Source organism: Sciurus carolinensis, chromosome 7 (assembly GCF_902686445.1).
Source record: "Sciurus carolinensis chromosome 7, mSciCar1.2, whole genome shotgun sequence".
Classification (NCBI taxonomy): Eukaryota; Metazoa; Chordata; class Mammalia; order Rodentia; family Sciuridae; genus Sciurus; species Sciurus carolinensis.
Window position 1 is genome coordinate 99,093,730 of NC_062219.1, and position 18,517 is coordinate 99,112,246.

Below are 18,517 nucleotides of genomic sequence, written 5' to 3' on the forward strand. Positions count from 1 at the left end.
GTTCTTTATTGTGAAAAAAAATTTTTTTTCTAATCTAGCTGAAACTCTTATGACATATGTAAAAGACTAAATATCAGGTGCATGATTGATTATTTTTTAGGTCAAGAATTTAAATTACTTCTTTATAATTTTTAAGCCCTATGAGAAAATATACTTAGGATTCTTAATTGGGCAGTATCTCTTATGTACTCATCTAAAGCTATTTTCAACTTTTCAGATTTTGAATCAATCTTTGATATTGTTAGGTCCATAATGTATAAGCAATTGATGGCTCAACTGAAGACCCTGCATGCCTGCCCCTGGCACTGGGAATCAAACCCAGGGGCAATTTACCCCTGAGCTACATTCCCAGCCTTTCAAATAAGGTCTTGCTAAGTTGCTGAGGCTGACTTTGAACTTGCAATCCTCCTGCCTCAGCCTCCCAAGTAGCTGGAATTACAGGTATGTGTCACAACAACTGGCCCCTGCATGTTTTTATAAAATATCTTAGGTTTTATTTTTCTAAAAATTTCTACAACTAAATAATTTACCATTAATCCATCTAAAAACTAGTTCTCTTTAATGCAAGAATTCAAGTTGTTTTAAACTTATCAGGCCAAACTTAAAAACTCAGATCCTATAAAAATTGTTAAAAATTTGTTAAGACATTTAATTCTGATTTCAGGTGACTAATTTTATTTTTAATTGACACATAGGAGTACATATTTGTGGGGATACAATGTGCTAGTTTGATTCTTTTTTGACCTTAGGTAATTTATCCAATTCATTCTGTACTTGCTAAATACAAATTAGATATTAATACATTCAATATCTAATTTTTTATTTGTTATCAGCTTGCTTTTCTGCCACAGCAGACTGCAATTGCCATTCATCATGAAATCTGCAATATACTTTCTTCTAGTTTCTTTCTGTTAACTGTTAACGATGTACTAGCTTTTCCATCTCTACTTGTTCTTTTTAAGTATGTCTTTGTTTTAAATTTTAAAATTTGTTCATGTGTAAACTGGAAAATTATAATTAAAATAAGCATTTAAATTTAATCAGTAATTGATTTACATAGTTATCACTATAACTCCTGTGGTCTGCATAAAACATTTAGGAAAACATGCTATAATGTTTCATCAATTCATAGAAAAAATAATTTGCATTGATCCATCTGTTAACGAAGATTTAATTAGTGATATGTTTATATGTAATATTAGAAATGACACAGAAGTTTGACAAGCATACTACAATCATATTTTATGCAAGGTAACAAAGGCAAATGTGTTCCAAAAAAAGTTATGCAGAGAAAGTTTATATTGCTTGTTTTTACATCATTAAAATTAAATAATTTTTTGCTTTCTTAGTCCTAATGAAATTTCAAGTGCTTAATAGCCACATGTAGCTAGCTAGTGGCTACAATACTGGATAGTGAGGATATGAAAATTAGAAAGATCAGAGCCAAAAGGCTTAGTTTTTATTCCATTTCTCTTTTATTTGATATAACCTTGAAGGTTTAGAACTTAGATGTGAGTCACTTTATTATTTTTGTATTTTGTAAAACAGTGCAAAAGTGTAAATGGTTGGAAGTTCTGTATAAGACTTCTTGGAATATATAATGACACATTCTAGCAGACATGGGTCAATCTCTAAAAATCTATAGTTCTTAAAAACAATTATCATCAGCTTTATCTCTTTAGACAATGTCTTTTAAATAGCAACATGCTGATACTAGTTTAACTGGCTTTCAAAAAAACTTGTTATTGTACGTAAAGGATGTGTGGCACAAAACTTACAAATGATGAAAATGTATACGATATTTTTTACTGTAAGTTTCTTATAGCCAGCTGATTCTCATAGAAGATTTTTGTTGATTTTTGCCGAACTCTTGTATCTGCAGCCAATCTATGATTGAAATTTGACCAAGATTTTACAAATGGAGTTGCATCCCAATCTGCTAATTCCTTCCCCAATAAATTTATTGTCATTAGATCTGATATATGATCTACTGTTAAACTATTTCTCACCCTTGTACAAATTATATTCATCAAACTGAAACCTCTTTCAGCTTCAGCATTATTGACTGCAATGGTGCTAACTATCTTCTTAGCTTTTTGTATAGTTGTAGGAATCGAAACATTATTTGACTTTATATTATTATTTATAAATTCCCGAAAATCATTCAAATCAATTTTATATTTTAAAATTTCACACAAATGAAATAATTTTTTTTCACCAGCTGTCCATGGTAAAGTTATTTCTTCATAAGGCCATGTGGAAGGTTCTAACAAATCAAAATAATTAAAAATACTTTCATCATGGTTTCTATCAGATAAAAGACGTAAGTTCATGTTTTGAATTATATTTTCTAGTAACATATTCCTAGGAAGAGAATTAAATTTGTTATTCTTATTAAATGGAATCTCTCTAAACTTCTCTGACTTAATCAAATCTTCAACCTGAGCTTCATACTTTCCAGTACCAATTTTTAAATTTTCCAAAGCTCTTATGGTTCGTTTTATCAATTTTTGTGCTTTCTGAATATTAGTTGATCTTGATTGTAATGCAGTTGAAAGCAGTGAAAATTCTTCGAGAATGTCAATCATCAAAGCAAGGTCTTGTAAGAAATGAGTATTAGCTAGCCTCTCTGCCAAACCAGAGTAAGAATGAGAAAAATGCATATATAATACAGGATATGCATGCCATACAGCAGTCGCAGCTTGTAAACTACATGCCGCCCATCTTGGTCCCATTACCCGACCAATTTTAATAATTTCAATTTCAAGGTCTTTAGCTACAGATCCTAATAGCTTGGTTTGATTTGTATTAGACTGGTGATAAAGAGAATAAATTTTATCAAGAAATATCTTAAAATGATTAACTTGTTTTATTTCAGATATTGAATCATCAAGAGACAATTGCAATCGATGGTTTAAACAGTTCCACATAATGATTTCAGGAAATTTTTCTAACAATTTTGTAGCTATACCAGACTTTCTTCCCAGCATCAGGTTAGCACCATCAGAACAAAATGCAATCAAATTTGCTTTCAAATATTCATTTGTAAAGCCATAATCATTTAATGTCATCAATAATGTATTTAAAATGTACTCTGCTGTAGTTGACACTAATTCTTTTAAAGCAACAAATAATGTAACAGGTGCAGGAGCTGACTGAATTGCACACTGGAGATAAATCACAAGGGTGCTTTTCTTTGAAACTGTAGATGCCTCATCGATCATGATACAGATTTTGGCATTCTCTTCAATAATATTCTTAAATATCTTCATCTTCATTTCTTTTGCAATATGTTCTGCTATTCTTGTTGCATTGTAACGGGTATTTAAACAATTGACCTCTCCTTTTTTCTCCTGTAATTCTGTTGCCTCCTCAATATCTGATAAAGGTCTATTATGTTTTACTAAACTGTAAACAGTATTGAAAACTTTTACAGTAGCATCAATATTTTTATTATTTTGCTTAGGTACTATATTAGAAATTGAATCATTAACTGATTCCTTTAATAAATCTTGAATTTTACCATGAGCTTTAGATATATCATGCTCCCTAATTTTTTTCCGCAGAGAAGCTTGCCTGGTAGTTTTATTACTGCCATTAGGGGTTACTAAATATGCAATCCATTCCTTGGAAACATGGACATGCTTTTCTGCTTTCGATCCTAAATGCCGAACTGTTGAACAATCCTTACATCCTAATTTACCTTCTTTTATTTCAAGCCACTTATACTGTTCTGTAAACATAAATGCTTGTTTTTCATTCCAACAATCTGGAAGCATAAGATTATCTATTTCTTCCTTTGATGAACATGACGGCTTTTGTTCAATGACTGGTTGTTCAATATATTCTAAATTTGGTTCCTTTGACTTAGGCAATCCACACTGATTTTTGTTCCTATCATTACTTTCTGTGTCTATTTTAGCCTTCTTCACATTTAAAAAGTGCAAGATGTCACCCTGTCGTTTTGGCATTTTAGGGAAAAGAACCTGAAAAATAATTTTTACATGTATAAGTAAAATTCATGATAACATTTGAAAGGTAATGTAAAAAGTTCTCTTAATGATTTATTTAAATAGTTTTAGAAATAAAATTTAAACTAAAATGCTTACCTGGATGTTCAGTTTTACCTATAACTTCAATGTCACTTGCTATTTCTTGAAAAATCCACTATCAGATTTTAAAATTCTACAGCCAACATAGTATCACAAAATCTGACTACGAATGTTTCATTATGATCCAATTCAGTCAGAAACACAGGTAATATGATTTGCAAATGAGTGTAATTCCAACATGAAGAGTGGGTGGTATTTTCATTTACACGAATGAGAAAGACAAAAGTGAAACAAAGATGTACATTAGAGTTCCATTCATTTTTCAGTGATGACATCAAATCTTTGCTGAATTAAAGAGTTTTTCAATGTCACAAGGCAATTTCCTCAGTTTGTTGTGCTACACACATTTTAGCAGTTGAGTCACATCATATTTTGAAGTTTAATCTGTATTACCATTTTATCCTTTTGAGTTTAGACCACCGACAAATAACAAATGGAGCCCTGATTTGTATTTTACCAAATACCATGAGGTAAATACTCCCTTTTAATTGCACCAGCAAACTACCTAGTGTGGCATTTCTACCCAACAGATACAACGGATGCAAATAATGTCAAGTATACAGATGTTAGGATGAGTTTGAGTGTTAGCTTAAATGTAATGATAACATATGTACCATATATTTATGTACTTTAATTTTTTATAGTCAACTCACAAAATTCAGAAAATCTATAACACAGTTCAAGGACCTCCAGCACTCTATTATTACACTTACTGGAAGAACTGAAAACAGAAATAGGATGTGCTTACATCACTATGATGCATGTTAGGCTCTTCATCATCACCACGAACTAGATCAATGTATTCAAGAACAGGTCTGGACAGTCCTTCCTAAAAAAAAAGAGTGGTAAATTTATAAGTCATTAACATTCAATTAAACTCACATTTACAATCAGTGGGGAGTTTTTTGTTTTCTTTTGATTAAAATTTGCAAAGATTACTCTGAAAAAGGAAACTTGCAAATGGCATAGAATAAACAGAAACAAAAGAGGCACAGGAAAAAAGAATAAATAAATATGTAATAACGACAAAAGTTGCAAAGAGCTTAAATGTACACAGGGGAATAAAGTCATGTGGCTTCCTTTAGCAATGAAAAATAGTACAGAGATAGTATTAAAAAGACACAGATTTCATGGTACAGTACTTTAAAACTGGAATGGTTATCAATAATGTCTTAGCTATCTTAAGCTCAAAATTCATGGATTTCTGCCCTTTTTTTTCAAGTTGCAGATGGACAAAATACCTTTATTTTATTTATTTATTTTTATGTGGTGCTGAGGATCAAATCTAGTGCCTCATCCATGCTGGACAAGCACTCTACCAGAGTTACAATCCCAGCCCAAATTCATGCATTTCTTCATCCACCCTATCCCTAAACTACTAAACATCAAACTGAATTTTCTCTATCCTTTTTTATTTTATTTTATTTATTATTTTTGTGTGTGTGTGGTGCTGGGGATTGAACCCAGGGCCTTGTGCATGCGAGGCAAGCATGCTACCAACTGAGCTTTATCCCCAGTCCTCTATCCTTTTCTTACATACGCAATACTTTCCATCATTGATGAGGCCACAAATACTCCAGGTTAAAATTATTATTATCATTATTCTAAGGACAAAAGATCAATAAACAATGTTAAGATAGGAACATTCAGAACTGTTTCAAGAAGATTAATCATATAGGAAAGTATTGAGCATGGGAAAAATACAAATAAGATAATCCAAATAATCAATCCAGCCAAAGGTTAATATAGTACTAAAATAAGGAGAACAATGGAGGAAAAATACTTTTTCTATATGCATACTATATTTCAATAAAATTTATATCAAAGATAAAAGCTCTTTTTGTACACCCAAATCAATTTTGTCATTCCCTTCCTTCAGAACATTGTGTTAAATTGGGGATGAATATATAGCCAACCACAAAAAAGGATGCAGTACCACAAGGTAGAATAAAGTCTAGGGAAAAAAATCAAGATTCATATGAAACAAGTAAGAAATACAAATCAGAATATATCAAGAAATAACATGTTTCTTGTTATAACATAAAAAAATAACATCAAAGAATGTTTCTTTCTTTTTCATATCTATATAACCCTCAAGCAAAGAACTAAATCCAGTAACATGTCATCCTCAGTGAATAGTACTATAAAAAATATTTTTAACAAAGAAAAAAAGTATATCCTGGTGGAGTACAGGATGGGATTAGAGAAGAAAATAGTAGCTTCTGTATCTAATGCATTTTAAAATAGAATTAAATTTCATTGTCTTTTACTTGGCACCATTTAAATGCAACAGGAGGGTTGGTAATGTAGAGCACTCATCCAGCATGTTTTGAGGCCCTGGGTTAGATCCCCAGCATTCCCCACCACACACAAAATAATAAAGACAATAATACACGAATGTAATAGGAATGTTTTTACAAGTTATTTCTGCTATGCAGTTTCCTTTACAGCATATCATCTATTTCCCATCTAAAGTCATCAAGACTTTGATCCTCTATTTGGAACGGGGTGAAAAATGAAATTCTAATCTATTCAAGACTTTGTATGCAAAGATGCAAATGATTCTCAATATTTGAAACACAGTCAATCCTCCATTATCCATGGGTCCCACATCTATGAATTCAACCAACCATGGATGGATAATATTTTTCATAAAATAAAAATTACAATAAAAAAGTACTAAACATGTAAAGACTTTTTCTTTTCATTATTCCCTAAACAATATTACAACTATTTATGTACATAGAATTTACATTGTATCTGTTATTATTTGAAATTTAGAGATTATTTACATCTATAGGAGGCTGTGCACAGATTATAGGGAAATACTAGGTCATTATACATAAAGGACTTGAGCATTCCCAAATTTTGGTATTAGAGAGGGTCTTGAGAACAATCCCCCACATAAGCTCAGTCATATATAAGCTCGGTCACAACTTACAACATAATTATTCCTCAGGGTATTACACAAACTTACACCTATTTATTTTCAACCTTAATTTTGTAGATAGCTTCTGTGTTTCTCAAGTAAGGCAGATGGATCATAAAGGTGATATATGTCATTCCTATTGAGTACTGCACAAAATACTATCAAGATCATACTACCCAATCACTCCTGAGATAGGAGAAATCAAAATAATTTTTCCTAAAAACCCATGGCATCCTCTTTCCAAATTTTTTCACTACAAAACAGAAACTATGGCTCTTCAATTTCCAGTTACATCATTTACTAATCACAATAGTAAAGACTCAGCATACAACCTCTCATGGTACCCTCAAATTTATCAGGGTTCTAAGTATTAAGAGCACCATATATACTATTCATGTGTTTCAAGAAAGAATACCAAAGATATGACTTTCTAAAGAATTTCTACATGAATCTTAGAGAACAAACAACACTGTTAACAACAATGTTCAGAGAGCAAATTCTGCTTGACTTAAAAGAATAAGTGACTTACAAAATTAACCTAAACTACAGCAACTAAACAAACACAAACATTAGATAGGCACTCTATTAAAGAAAAAAATATATAGACTTAATATCAAACTAACTCTTCATATAACTTGGTTAAAGAATAGTTTGAGGGTAGAGCTGTTTTTAAGTACCTGAGATACTATGATAAGCAAAGCCTTTATAAAACTTTAAGAGCACTAAATGAAAATCATTGCAAAATATGTATGGCATTTCCTTCCATTTTCCAAATCAATGCTTTATTAAGTGTGTTCAGAGATCCAAATGTCCTGCACTTGTTCAAAAATGGAGATTCTTAAATCCTACTTTGAATTTCTGACTCAGTAAATCTGGAGTTGGGCTCACAAATCTGAAACTTCATACTTCCCAACACTTGAAAACTACTGTCTCAAAAGACATAAACAGAAAAGATAGCAAGCTCCTGGTGATGCAGGATTCACTATGAGCAATTGTTGCACTATGTTGTAACACGATGATCTCAGAGGTTAGTGAAGGCCCCAAGCTGAGCTCCTACACCCCTTCTTGTTTTCCACCTCCCTGCCCATTAGCCCTTCCTCCTAGTCTTGTGTGTCCCCTTTGAGAAGAAATTCTTGCCCCATTTCAAATCACACAGCCTCACAGAGAAGTTTGTCTAGAGTAAGTATAAAATGGATGCAAACGAAGGCAACAGAGACCTCTTTAAGTGCACAACACGTTCCTTAGGCCATGCTCTTTGTGATGGCTATTGTGGCGGCTCAGGTGCCTTTTCTGGAATATTCCTTAATCCTACACCGTGCCCCCCACAGTGTCCACTACCCGTGAGACATCCACAACTCTTCGCTGAATGATGAATGACCAGGTCAGGTAGAACTGCATAATGGCTTACCATAGTCCTTTACTCTGGGAAAAGCCCGATTATCAGCAGCTACTTACACTAACAAACTGAATGTCATCTTCGTTTTCATCCGTTGTTGATTCAGATGCCTCAGGCCCAGCTGGAGGGGCAGATTCTATTATCTACAAAAATAAGCCAAAACATGCTTATCTATTCAGTCACATACTTGTACGAACAGATTTTTCCAAAGGGAACGATTAAAACAAAAGCTCTGGACGGAAACTGAGCACAAACGCACGCAAGCGCAACTAAGAACCGACTCCAGGGAGCCCGGTTTTGCTAAGGCGTCGTGCAGCTGTAGTGACCGACCCTTGAGAAGCAGTGACCAGCGCTCACAAGGCCCCCACCTACTCCAGGAGCAGGGATGCAAGCTCGCTTCCCGGGTCAGGGCAATCCCGACCCGTCGCTCCGCTCCCAGGGCAGAGCGGTGGCGGCGGCAGGAACTCAGGCCGGCCCAGGGGCCGGGGGCGGCCGGGCGGCCATTGTTGCCGCTGACTCGGGGCGCAGGCAAGCAGCAGGCCGGAAGGCTCCGCTCGCCCCGAGGTGCGGAGGCGCAGCGCCCGGAGGCTGCGGCCGAGCACAGGCCTCATCTGCACCAGTCTCGAAACCCTTGGCGCTTCGGCTCCGAGAACGCCACGGCCCAACGCTCCACTACTCACCTCCGACCCTGGGTCTCCCATTTCTCCAACGGCTTGACAGCACCACCGCTACTGCTGTCCCTGCCGCCGCCACGACTTCCCTTCCACCTTGCACCGCCTCAAGGTACCACTACCTGCCACTGCGTTATTGCTAAAGCGAACACGGATCTGGCGCAATCAGGTGCAAAACCACTTCAGAAGGAGGAGCGGACCACACAGGCCCGCTATCTCCAGAGCCTCTCGCTTTCCTTCCCCACATCGCACAGGATGCTGGGAACTGTAGTTCAGCCCGGCCCGGAGTCTCCCTGCGTGTGGACATAGTGGGAAAGGACCCTGGGCTTCGGCGCATGCGTCCCTCTTTGGGTGTTACTTTTCAAGGGGATAACTGAGATTTCTGTTTCTCTGGGGTTAGTGTGGGGATTGTTTTGTTTCGTTTTTACAGCCACATTTTGGTCACACCACACCACATTTGGTGTGGTTAAAATGTTTTTTCGTGATTTGTTCAGATAATTGCCTTACCAAAATTGTGGCCCACCTTTTTCAATATCCCACAAAATTTTTGTAAATAAATGAAATTGATGAAAACAAACTTTAACCGAGAACATTCTTTTTAAAGGTTTTTTTTTCCCCCCCCCCTAGGCTTACCGGTCTAGGGCCACTTGCAGTTGATAATTCTGTAGCTCCAGAAAGTCACCTTTGTGATTTTGACCATGACTTACAATGAGCAAGCTCATACAACTAAGGAACTATGGAACATCTCAGCATACAAAGTATAAGACAACGTCATTATAACATTTTACAAAAGTGCAGAAATAGGTGAAATATAAATGAAGCAATGTTTTAATAGTTTCCATTTGATTAGGACTGTGTGTAAAAGGTTTGATATCATGTCTGGACTGCAAAGTGGGCCCAAGATCTTAACTTGAAAACTACAAAGTTAAGATAGGGAATATTGAACTCTCAAATTCCCTACATGTAACCATGCACTAGCTTTGTAATATGAAGTTGAATTTCTATGTCAAAGTGATTTAGCATCTCCAGTCAAGAGACAGACTCGCTTTTCTCTTACTGATAAATTTTCAAACCTCAAAGTTTCTGCTAGTCTATGATTTTAGACAACATATTTTCTCAGTAAGAGTGAAGTAGCTCCTAGTCACATGACTCTTTACAAGTGCCATTTTTCTTTTGGGAAAAAAGTCATCTTTTGTTAATTTTGCAGCTGGCTTTATCTGTCTGTTATTTTGCCTGATAAATGACCCAGTGGCTAATTACTTTCTCAGTCTGAAGCCTATTTTTTGTGTTTAAATGGGAACACAGCATGTGACTACTTGTGTTTGTAGCTAGCATTAGATTAATCTGTTACTTTTTTTGCATTTCCACATAGAACATTAAACTTGCTGCTGCTTTTCTACCGACTAAATTTGAGGAAAACACTTACACAGGAAATCTAAGAACAAAAGGGAACCTGTCACAATGAGCACTCCAGTGCCTAATGGAAATTAATCATTTCTAAATCCCTTAAATGCCTAGGAGAAGCTTGCATTTAAAAGATTTTCCTGGTTTGTAATCTCAGCTCTAGGGGGAGCTGAGGCAGAAGGATTACCAGTTTGAGACCAGTCTGGGCAACTTAGCTTGACCCTGTCTCAAAACAAAATTTTAGCAGGGATGAGGAGGCGCTTGGGATGTAGCTCTAAGGTGGAGCTCTTGCCTAGCTAGTGTGAGGCTCTGGATTCACTCCCCAGTACAAAAGACTTTTCTCATGTGCATTATGTGATTAGAATCTGGATATGCTCATGCCCTTCAATTCAGTAGCTATTTCAATGACAATCTTTTTTATTCTAAACATTCTAATAGAAGTTCAGTGATATCTTATTGTAATTTAATTTGCATTAGCCTGATGGCTATAAAAGTGATGTTAAAGGTCTTTTAATGTTTTATTAGTCATTCTTATATCTTCATAGGTAGTGCCTAAGAGCATTTGTCCATTATTTAAATGGATATTCTGTTTTCTTATTGAAATTCAAGATTTTCTTATTTACTCTCGCTACAAGTCCTTTAACAGTTATATTAGTAGTAAGTCTTGAAACTAGGTAGTTAGTCTTCCAACTTAGTCTTATTTTTCATGTTGTCTTAATTCTTTATTTTTTGGCAATGTTTCTCATACTTCATCAGATTCATCTCTAAGTATTTCGTATATTTTGTTTGTTTTTGCTGTGCTGGGGACCAAACCCAGGCTGTGTGCATGCTGGCAAGTACTCCACTATTAAGCTATATACCCAGACCATTTCAGGTATGTGTGTATGTATCTGAATATATATATATATTTTTTTCCAGATATGAGTACTGAACCCAGAAGCTTTCTATCACTGAGCTATATCCTCAGGCTTTTATTTTTTTGAGAAGTGTTTCACTAAGTTGCCCAGGCAACTCCTGCCTTAGCCTCCTGAGCAGCTGGGATTACAGGTGTGTGCCATCATGCACAGCCTACTTCATATTTTTTGATGTAGTTGTAACTGGTATGGTTTTCCAAATTTTAGTTTCTTTTTTAAAAATTTTTTTAGTTATTAATTTTATTTTATCCATTTATTTATACGTGGTGCTGAGAATCGAACCCGGTGCCTCACACATGCTAGGCATTTCTACCTCTGAGTCACAACCCCAGCCCCAAATTTTAGTTTCTGATTGTTCATTGCTAGCATGTAGAAATACAACTGATTTTTATTTATTGATTCATAGCCCCCACAAATTGTGAAATATATTTCACATGGGCTCTTTTATGTAAAAATGCAGGAGTTAGGGCCATCTCCTGCTTTCTTGTGGTCAGGTAGGGAATTCAGTCTTAACAGCTAGTTTAGTCTTTCCACAGGGCGATCCAAGATGGCGGACTAGAGGGGGACTGCATCCCCAGTCGCTCCAGAACCCAGGAGTTAAGAAGGGAAGGCATTGAGAGACTCAGACCAAAATAGAGCCACAGGTGAGTCTGCCTACTGGGTAAAGCTCGGCCCGGGTGGCAGGCCCAGGTAGAGGTGGCTTATCGGAGCAGGGCAGGGCAGCTAGAGTCTTCCACAGGCAGCCCTGCGCACTCCGGCGCTGGGCCCCTCCCACACAGCCAGCTTCTCCAGGTTCTCGGAGCAGGCCCCCTACTGAGAGCTTTCTGATCAGAACAAGCTCCAAGTCCCGGAGCCAGCGCGGCATACTCTGGCCCGCAAGTGGCTTCAGGGACCAGGACAGGGCAGCCAGCGACCTCCCCAAGCAGCCTGGACCCCTGCAGTGGGAGGTGCATTTCAAGGCTAACTTCTTGGAACAGACCGCCCAGTGAGAGCCTTTCTACATAGAGACAGCCACAAGTCCCCAAGCCAATGGAGAGCTTCAATCCGCAAGCAGACTCTGGGATCAGTGCAGGGCAGCCAGAGACTTCTTCAGGCGGCTCTGCCCACTCCGGCCGCAGGCTCTTTCCACGGGACGATCCAAGATGGCGACCTAGAGGGTGACTGCATCTCCAGTCGCTCCAGAACCCAGGACTCCAGAAGGGGAGGCACTGAGAGACTTGAACAAAAATAGAGTCACGGGGTGAGTCTCCCCCACTGGGCGAAACTTGGCCTGGGCAGCAGGCACAGATAGGGGTGGCTTATCATAGCAGGGTAGGGTAGCTAGAGTCTTCCCAAGGTAGCCTTCCACACTCCGGCAGTGGGCTTCCCCCCACACGGCCAGCTGCACGGTGCAGGCCCCCAGTGAGAGCCTTTTTGCACAGAGCCAGCTCCAAACCCTGGAACCAGTAGGGGCTAGGGGCAGCTTTCTTCGGAAGCACTGCATTATCAAGTTCCTCCAAGACTTCAGGCTACTGAAGGCTGGGAGGTGATACACTGGAAATCTACCGGGACACTATAAGTCAATAGAGGAAATCTGCAATATCTCAGATTCCCACTGACATCTGACCAATATGAGAAAACAAGGAAAGAAAATGTCCCAAACAAACCTAGATACTACATCAATAAAACCCAATGACAGCACAGCAGAAGAAATGTCAGAAAGGAAGTTCAGAATGTACATAATTAAAACAATCAGAGAAGCAAATGAGGAGATAAAAGAGCAAATGCAGGCATTGAAGGAGGAGATGAAAGAGCAAATGCAGGCATTAAATGATCGCACCAATCAACAGTTAAAAGACCAAATACGGGAAGCAAGAGATCATTTCAATAAAGAGTTAGAGATCCTGAAAAAAAAAACAAACTGAAATACTTGAAATGAAGGAAACAATAAACCAAGTTAAAAACTCCATAGAAAGCATAACCAATAGGGTAGAACACCTGGAAGACAGAACTTCAGACATTGAAGACAAAATATTTAATCTTGAAAACAAAGTTGGCCAAACAGAGAAGATGGTAAGAAATCATGAACAGAATCTACAAGAATTATGGGATATCATGAAAAGGCCAAATTTGAGAATTATTGGGATTGAGGAAGGCTTAGAGAAACAAACCAAAGGAATGAACAATCTATTCAATGAAATAATATCAGAAAATTTCCCAAATCTGAAGAATGAAATGGAAAACCAAGTACAAGAGGCTTATAGAACTCCAAATATACAAAATTACAACAGACCCACACCAAGGCACATTATTATGAAGATACCTAACATACAAAATAAAGACAGAATTTTAAAGGCCGCAAGAGAAAAGAATCAAATTACATTCAAAGGGAAACCAATAAGAATATCAGCAGATTTTTCAATCCAGACCCTAAAAGCTAGAAGGGCCTGGAACAACATTTACCAAGCCCTGAAAGAAAATGGATGCCAACCAAGAATCTTATACCCAGCAAAACTTACCTTCAAATTTGACGATGAAATAAGATCCTTCCATGATAAACAAAAGCTAAAGGAATTTACAAAAAGAAAGCCAGCATTACAGAACATTCTAAGCAAAATATTCCATGAGGAAGAGATGAAAAACAATGATGCAAATCAGCAACAGGAGGCGCTAGCCTAAAGGAATAGCCAAATAAAGGAGAAACCAAATCATGTCAAAAAACAAATATGAGTCAAATGACTGGGAATACAAATCATATCACAATAATAACCCTGAATGTTAATAGCCTGAATTCATCAATCAAAAGACATAGACTGGCAGATTGGATTAAAAAGAAAAATCCAACAATATGCTGCCTACAAGAGACTCATCTTATAGAAAGAGATACCCATAGACTAAAGGTGAAAGGATGGGGAAAAACATACCATGCACACGGACACAGCAAAAAAGCTGGAGTATCCATCCTCATTTCAGATAATGTGGACTTCAAGCCAAAACTAGTCAGAAGGGATAAAGAAGGACATTACATGCTGCTTAAGGGAAGCATAAATCAGCAAGACATAACAATCATAAATATCTATGCCCCGAACATTGGCTCATCCGCATACATCAAACAAATCCTTCTCAATTCCAGAAATCAAATAGACCACAACACAATCATACTAGGCGATTTTAACACACCTCTCTCACCACTGGATAGATCGTCCAAACAAAAATTGAATGAAGAAACCATAGATCTCAATAACACAATCAACAATTTAGACTTAACGGACATATATAGAATATACCATCCAACAAAGAGCGAATACACTTTCTTCTCAGCAGCACATGGATCCTTCTCTAAAATAGACCATATTTTATGCCTCAAAGCTACTGTTAGCAAATACAAGAAGATAGAGATACTACCTTGTACTATATCAGATCATAATGGATTAAAATTAGAAATAAATGACAGAATAAAAAACAGAAACTTCTCCAGTATCTGGAGATTAAATAATACACTATTATATGATGAATGGATAACAGAAGACATCAGGAGGGAAATAAAAAAATTCTTAGAAGTAAACGAGAACAAAGACACATCATATCAAAATCTCTGGGACACTATGAAAGCAGTACTTAGAGGAAGATTTATCTCATGGGGTGCATTCAAAAAAAGAAGTAGAAATCAACAAATAAAGGTCTTAACACTACAGCTCAAAGCCCTAGAAAAAGAAGAGCAGACCAATACCAAAAGTTGTAGAAGACAGGAAATAGTTAAAATCAGAGCCGAAATCAACGAAATTGAAACAAAAGAAACAATTGGAAAAATTAACAAAATAAACAGTTGTTTCTTTGAAAAAATAAACAAAATTGATAAACCCTTAGCCACACTAACAAAGAGAAAGAGGGAGAAAACTCAAATTTCTAAAATTCAGAATGAACAAGGAAACATCACAACAGACACGAGTGAAATACAAAACATAATTAGAAGCTATTTCAAAAATGTATACTCCAACAAAACAGAAAACCTCGAAGACATCAACAAATTTCTAGAGACATATGAATTACCTAAACTGAACGGGGAGGACATACACAACTTAAATAAACCAATTTCAAGCAATGAAATAGAAGAGGTCATCAAAAGCCTACCAACAAAGAAAAGTCCGGGACCAGAAGGGTTCTCAGCCGAGTTCTACAAAACCTTTAAAGAAGAGCTCATTCCAATACTCCTCAAAGTATTTCATGAAATAGAAGAGGAGGGAACCCTCCCAAACTCGTTCTATGAAGCCAATATCACCCTGATATCTAAACCAGACAGAGACACATCGAGGAAAGAAAATTTCAGACCAATATCCTTAATGAACATCGACGCAAAAATTCTCAACAAAATTTTAGCAAATTGCATACAAATATATATTAAAAAGATAGTGCACCACGATCAAGTGGGTTTTATCCCAGGGATGCAAGGTTGGTTCAACATTCGGAAATCAATAAATGTCATTCACCATATCAACAGATTTAAAGTTAAGAATCACATGATTATTTCAATAGATGCAGAAAAAGCATTCGATAAAATACAGCACCCCTTCATGCTCAAAACACTAGAAAAAATTGGGGTAGTGGGAACATTCCTTAACATTATAAAGGCAATCTACGCTAAGCCCATGGCCAATATCATTCTAAATGGTGAAAAACTGAAAGCGTTCCCCCTAAAAACTGGAACAAGGCAGGGATGCCCTCTTTCACCACTTCTATTCAACATCATCCTTGAAACTCTAGCCAGAGCAATTAGACAAACCAAAGAAATTAAAGGGATACAAATTGGAAAAGAAGAACTCAAACTATCCCTATTTGCTGATGATATGATTATATACTTAGAGGAACCAGGAAATTCCACCAGAAAACTTCTAGAACTCATAAGTGAATTCAGTAAAGTAGCAGGATACAAGATCAATGCTCATAAATCCAATGCATTTTTGTACATAAGTGATGAATCCTCAGAAAGAGAAATTAGGAAAACTACCCCATTCACAATAGCATCGAAAAAAATAAAATACTTGGGAATCAATCTTACAAAAGAGGTGAAAGACCTCTACAGTGAGAACTACAGAACACTAAAGAAAGAAATTAAAGAAAACCTTAGAAGATGGAAAGATCTCCCATGTTCCTGGATAGGCAGAATTAATATTGTCAAAATGGCCATACTACCTAAAGTGAAATACAGATTCAATGCAATTCCAATTAAAATCCCAATGATGTACCTTGCAGAAATAGAGCAAGCAATTATGAACTTCATCTGGAAGAATAAAAAACCTAGAATAGCTAAAGCAATCCTAAGTAGCAAGAACGAAGCAGGGGGTATTGCAATACCAGATCTTCAACTCTACTACAAAGCAATAGTAACAAAAACGGCATGGTATTGGTACCAAAATAGACAGGTAGATCAATGGTACAGAATAGAGGACATGGACACAAACCCAAATAAATACAATTTTCTCATACTAGACAAAGGGTCCAAAAATATGCAATGGAGAAAAGATAGCCTCTTCAACAAATGGTGCTGGGAAAACTGGAAAACCATATGCAACAGAATGAAATTAAACCCCTATCTCTCACCCTACACAAAACTCAACTCAAAATGGATCAGGACCTCGGAATCAGACCAGAGACCCTGCATCTTATAGAAGAAAAAGTAGGTCCAAATCTTCAACTTGTTGGCTTAGGATCAGACTTCCTTAACAGGACTCCCATAGCACAAGAAATAAAAGCAAGAATCAACAACTGGGATAGATTCAAACTAAAAAGCTTTCTCTCAGCAAAGGAAACTATCAGCAATGTGAAGAGAGAGCCTACAGAGTGGGAGAATATCTTTGCCAACCATACTTCAGATAGAGCGCTAATTTCTAGAATCTATAAAGAACTCAAAAAACTCTACATGAAGAATACAAATAATCCAATCAACAAATGGGCTAAGGAAATGAACAGACACTTCACAGAAGAAGATGTACAAGCAATCAACAGATATATGAAAAAATGTTCAACATCCCTAGTAATAAGGGAAATGCAAATCAAAACTACCCTAAGATTTCATCTCACCCCAATTAGAATGGCGATTATGAAGAACACAAGCAACAATAGGTGTTGGCGAGGATGTGGTGAAAAAGGAACACTCATACATTGCTGGTGGGGTTGCAAATTAGTGCAGCCACTCTGGAAAGCAGTATGGAGATTCCTCAGAAAGCTTGGAATGGAAATGCCATTTGACCCAGCTATCCCACTCCTTGGCCTATACCCAAAGGACCTAAAATCAGCATAGTACAGAGATACAGCCACATCAATGTTCATTGCTGCTCAATTCACCATAGCCAGATTGTGGAACCAACCTAGATGCCCATCAGTTGATGAATGGATAAAGAAACTGTGGCATATATATAAAATGGAATATTACTCCGCAATGAAGAATGATAAAATTATGGCATTTGCAGGCAAATGGATGAAATTGGAGAATATCATGCTAAGTGAGATAAGCCAATCTCAAAAAACTAAAGGACGAATGATCTCGCTGATAAGCGGATGAGGACATATATTGGGGGGTGGGAAGGGTTAGCATTAGGTTTAGGGTTAGGTTTAGGGTTAGGGATAAGGAGTGTGGTAAGAATGAAGGAAAGAAGGACTGAATAGAGGGAAAAGAGGGGTGGGAGGGGTGGGGGGGAAGGGAAAAAAAAATAATGAATCAAACATCATTGCCCTATGTAAACATATGATTACACAAATGGTATGCCTTGACTCCATGTACATATAGAGAAACAACATGTATCCCATTTGTTTACAATAATAATAAAAAAAAAAAACAGCTAGTTTACTTTTATAAGTTCTTAAGTAAATTTAGGAAAAGCATAGGAGTAGGTTTTTTGTGGTTTGATTTTTATTTATTGGAGAGAAGTCTTCCATGAGCTGTTCTTAAAAATGAATCATTATTGCTGTTAGTCAACTTTCTGTCACTATGACAAAATACCAGAGGTACTCAACTTTAAAGGGGGAAAGGTTTATTTTGGCTCATGGTTTCAGAGGTTTCATCCCATTTTCGCTTGGTTCTGTTGTTTTGGGCTCGTGGTAGCACAGTACATCAT

General features: G+C 36.8%; 1 protein-coding gene across 3 annotated transcripts; it reads right to left on the reverse strand.

The window, feature by feature from the left end:
- Positions 1-583: 583 nt before the first annotated feature.
- Positions 584-9,371, reverse strand: Kiaa1586 (KIAA1586 ortholog). 3 transcript variants are annotated; one of them, XM_047557677.1, is made up of 4 exons: positions 8,497-8,558; positions 4,861-4,941; positions 4,110-4,215; positions 584-3,986 (listed from the first exon to the last, which is right to left on the reverse strand). In XM_047557677.1, the coding sequence occupies exon 4, from the start codon at positions 3,969-3,971 to the stop codon at positions 1,806-1,808; it is 2,166 nt and encodes a 721-aa protein (XP_047413633.1). In that variant the 5' UTR covers positions 3,972-3,986; positions 4,110-4,215; positions 4,861-4,941; positions 8,497-8,558; the 3' UTR covers positions 584-1,805. The 3 variants fall into 3 exon arrangements, with proteins under 3 accessions (XP_047413633.1, XP_047413634.1, XP_047413632.1); XM_047557676.1 differs by lacking the exon at positions 4,110-4,215 and adding an exon at positions 9,118-9,371 and having other exon boundaries at positions 587-3,986; positions 8,497-8,580; XM_047557678.1 differs by having other exon boundaries at positions 4,110-4,941; positions 8,497-8,565.
- Between the last annotated feature and the right edge of the window lie 9,146 nt (positions 9,372-18,517).

Excerpts from the sequence above, each read along its gene's own strand:
- Kiaa1586 (XM_047557676.1), bottom strand. The coding sequence starts at position 9,138 with ATGGGAGACCCAGGGTCGGAG. Across the intron at positions 4,942-8,496 it reads ATGACATTCAGTTTGTTAGT|GAAGGACTGTCCAGACCTGT; the intron begins GTAAGTAGCTGC and ends CTTTTTTTTTAG. Across the intron at positions 3,987-4,860 it reads CTAACATGCATCATAGTGAT|GTTCTTTTCCCTAAAATGCC; the intron begins GTAAGCACATCC and ends ATTATTTTTCAG.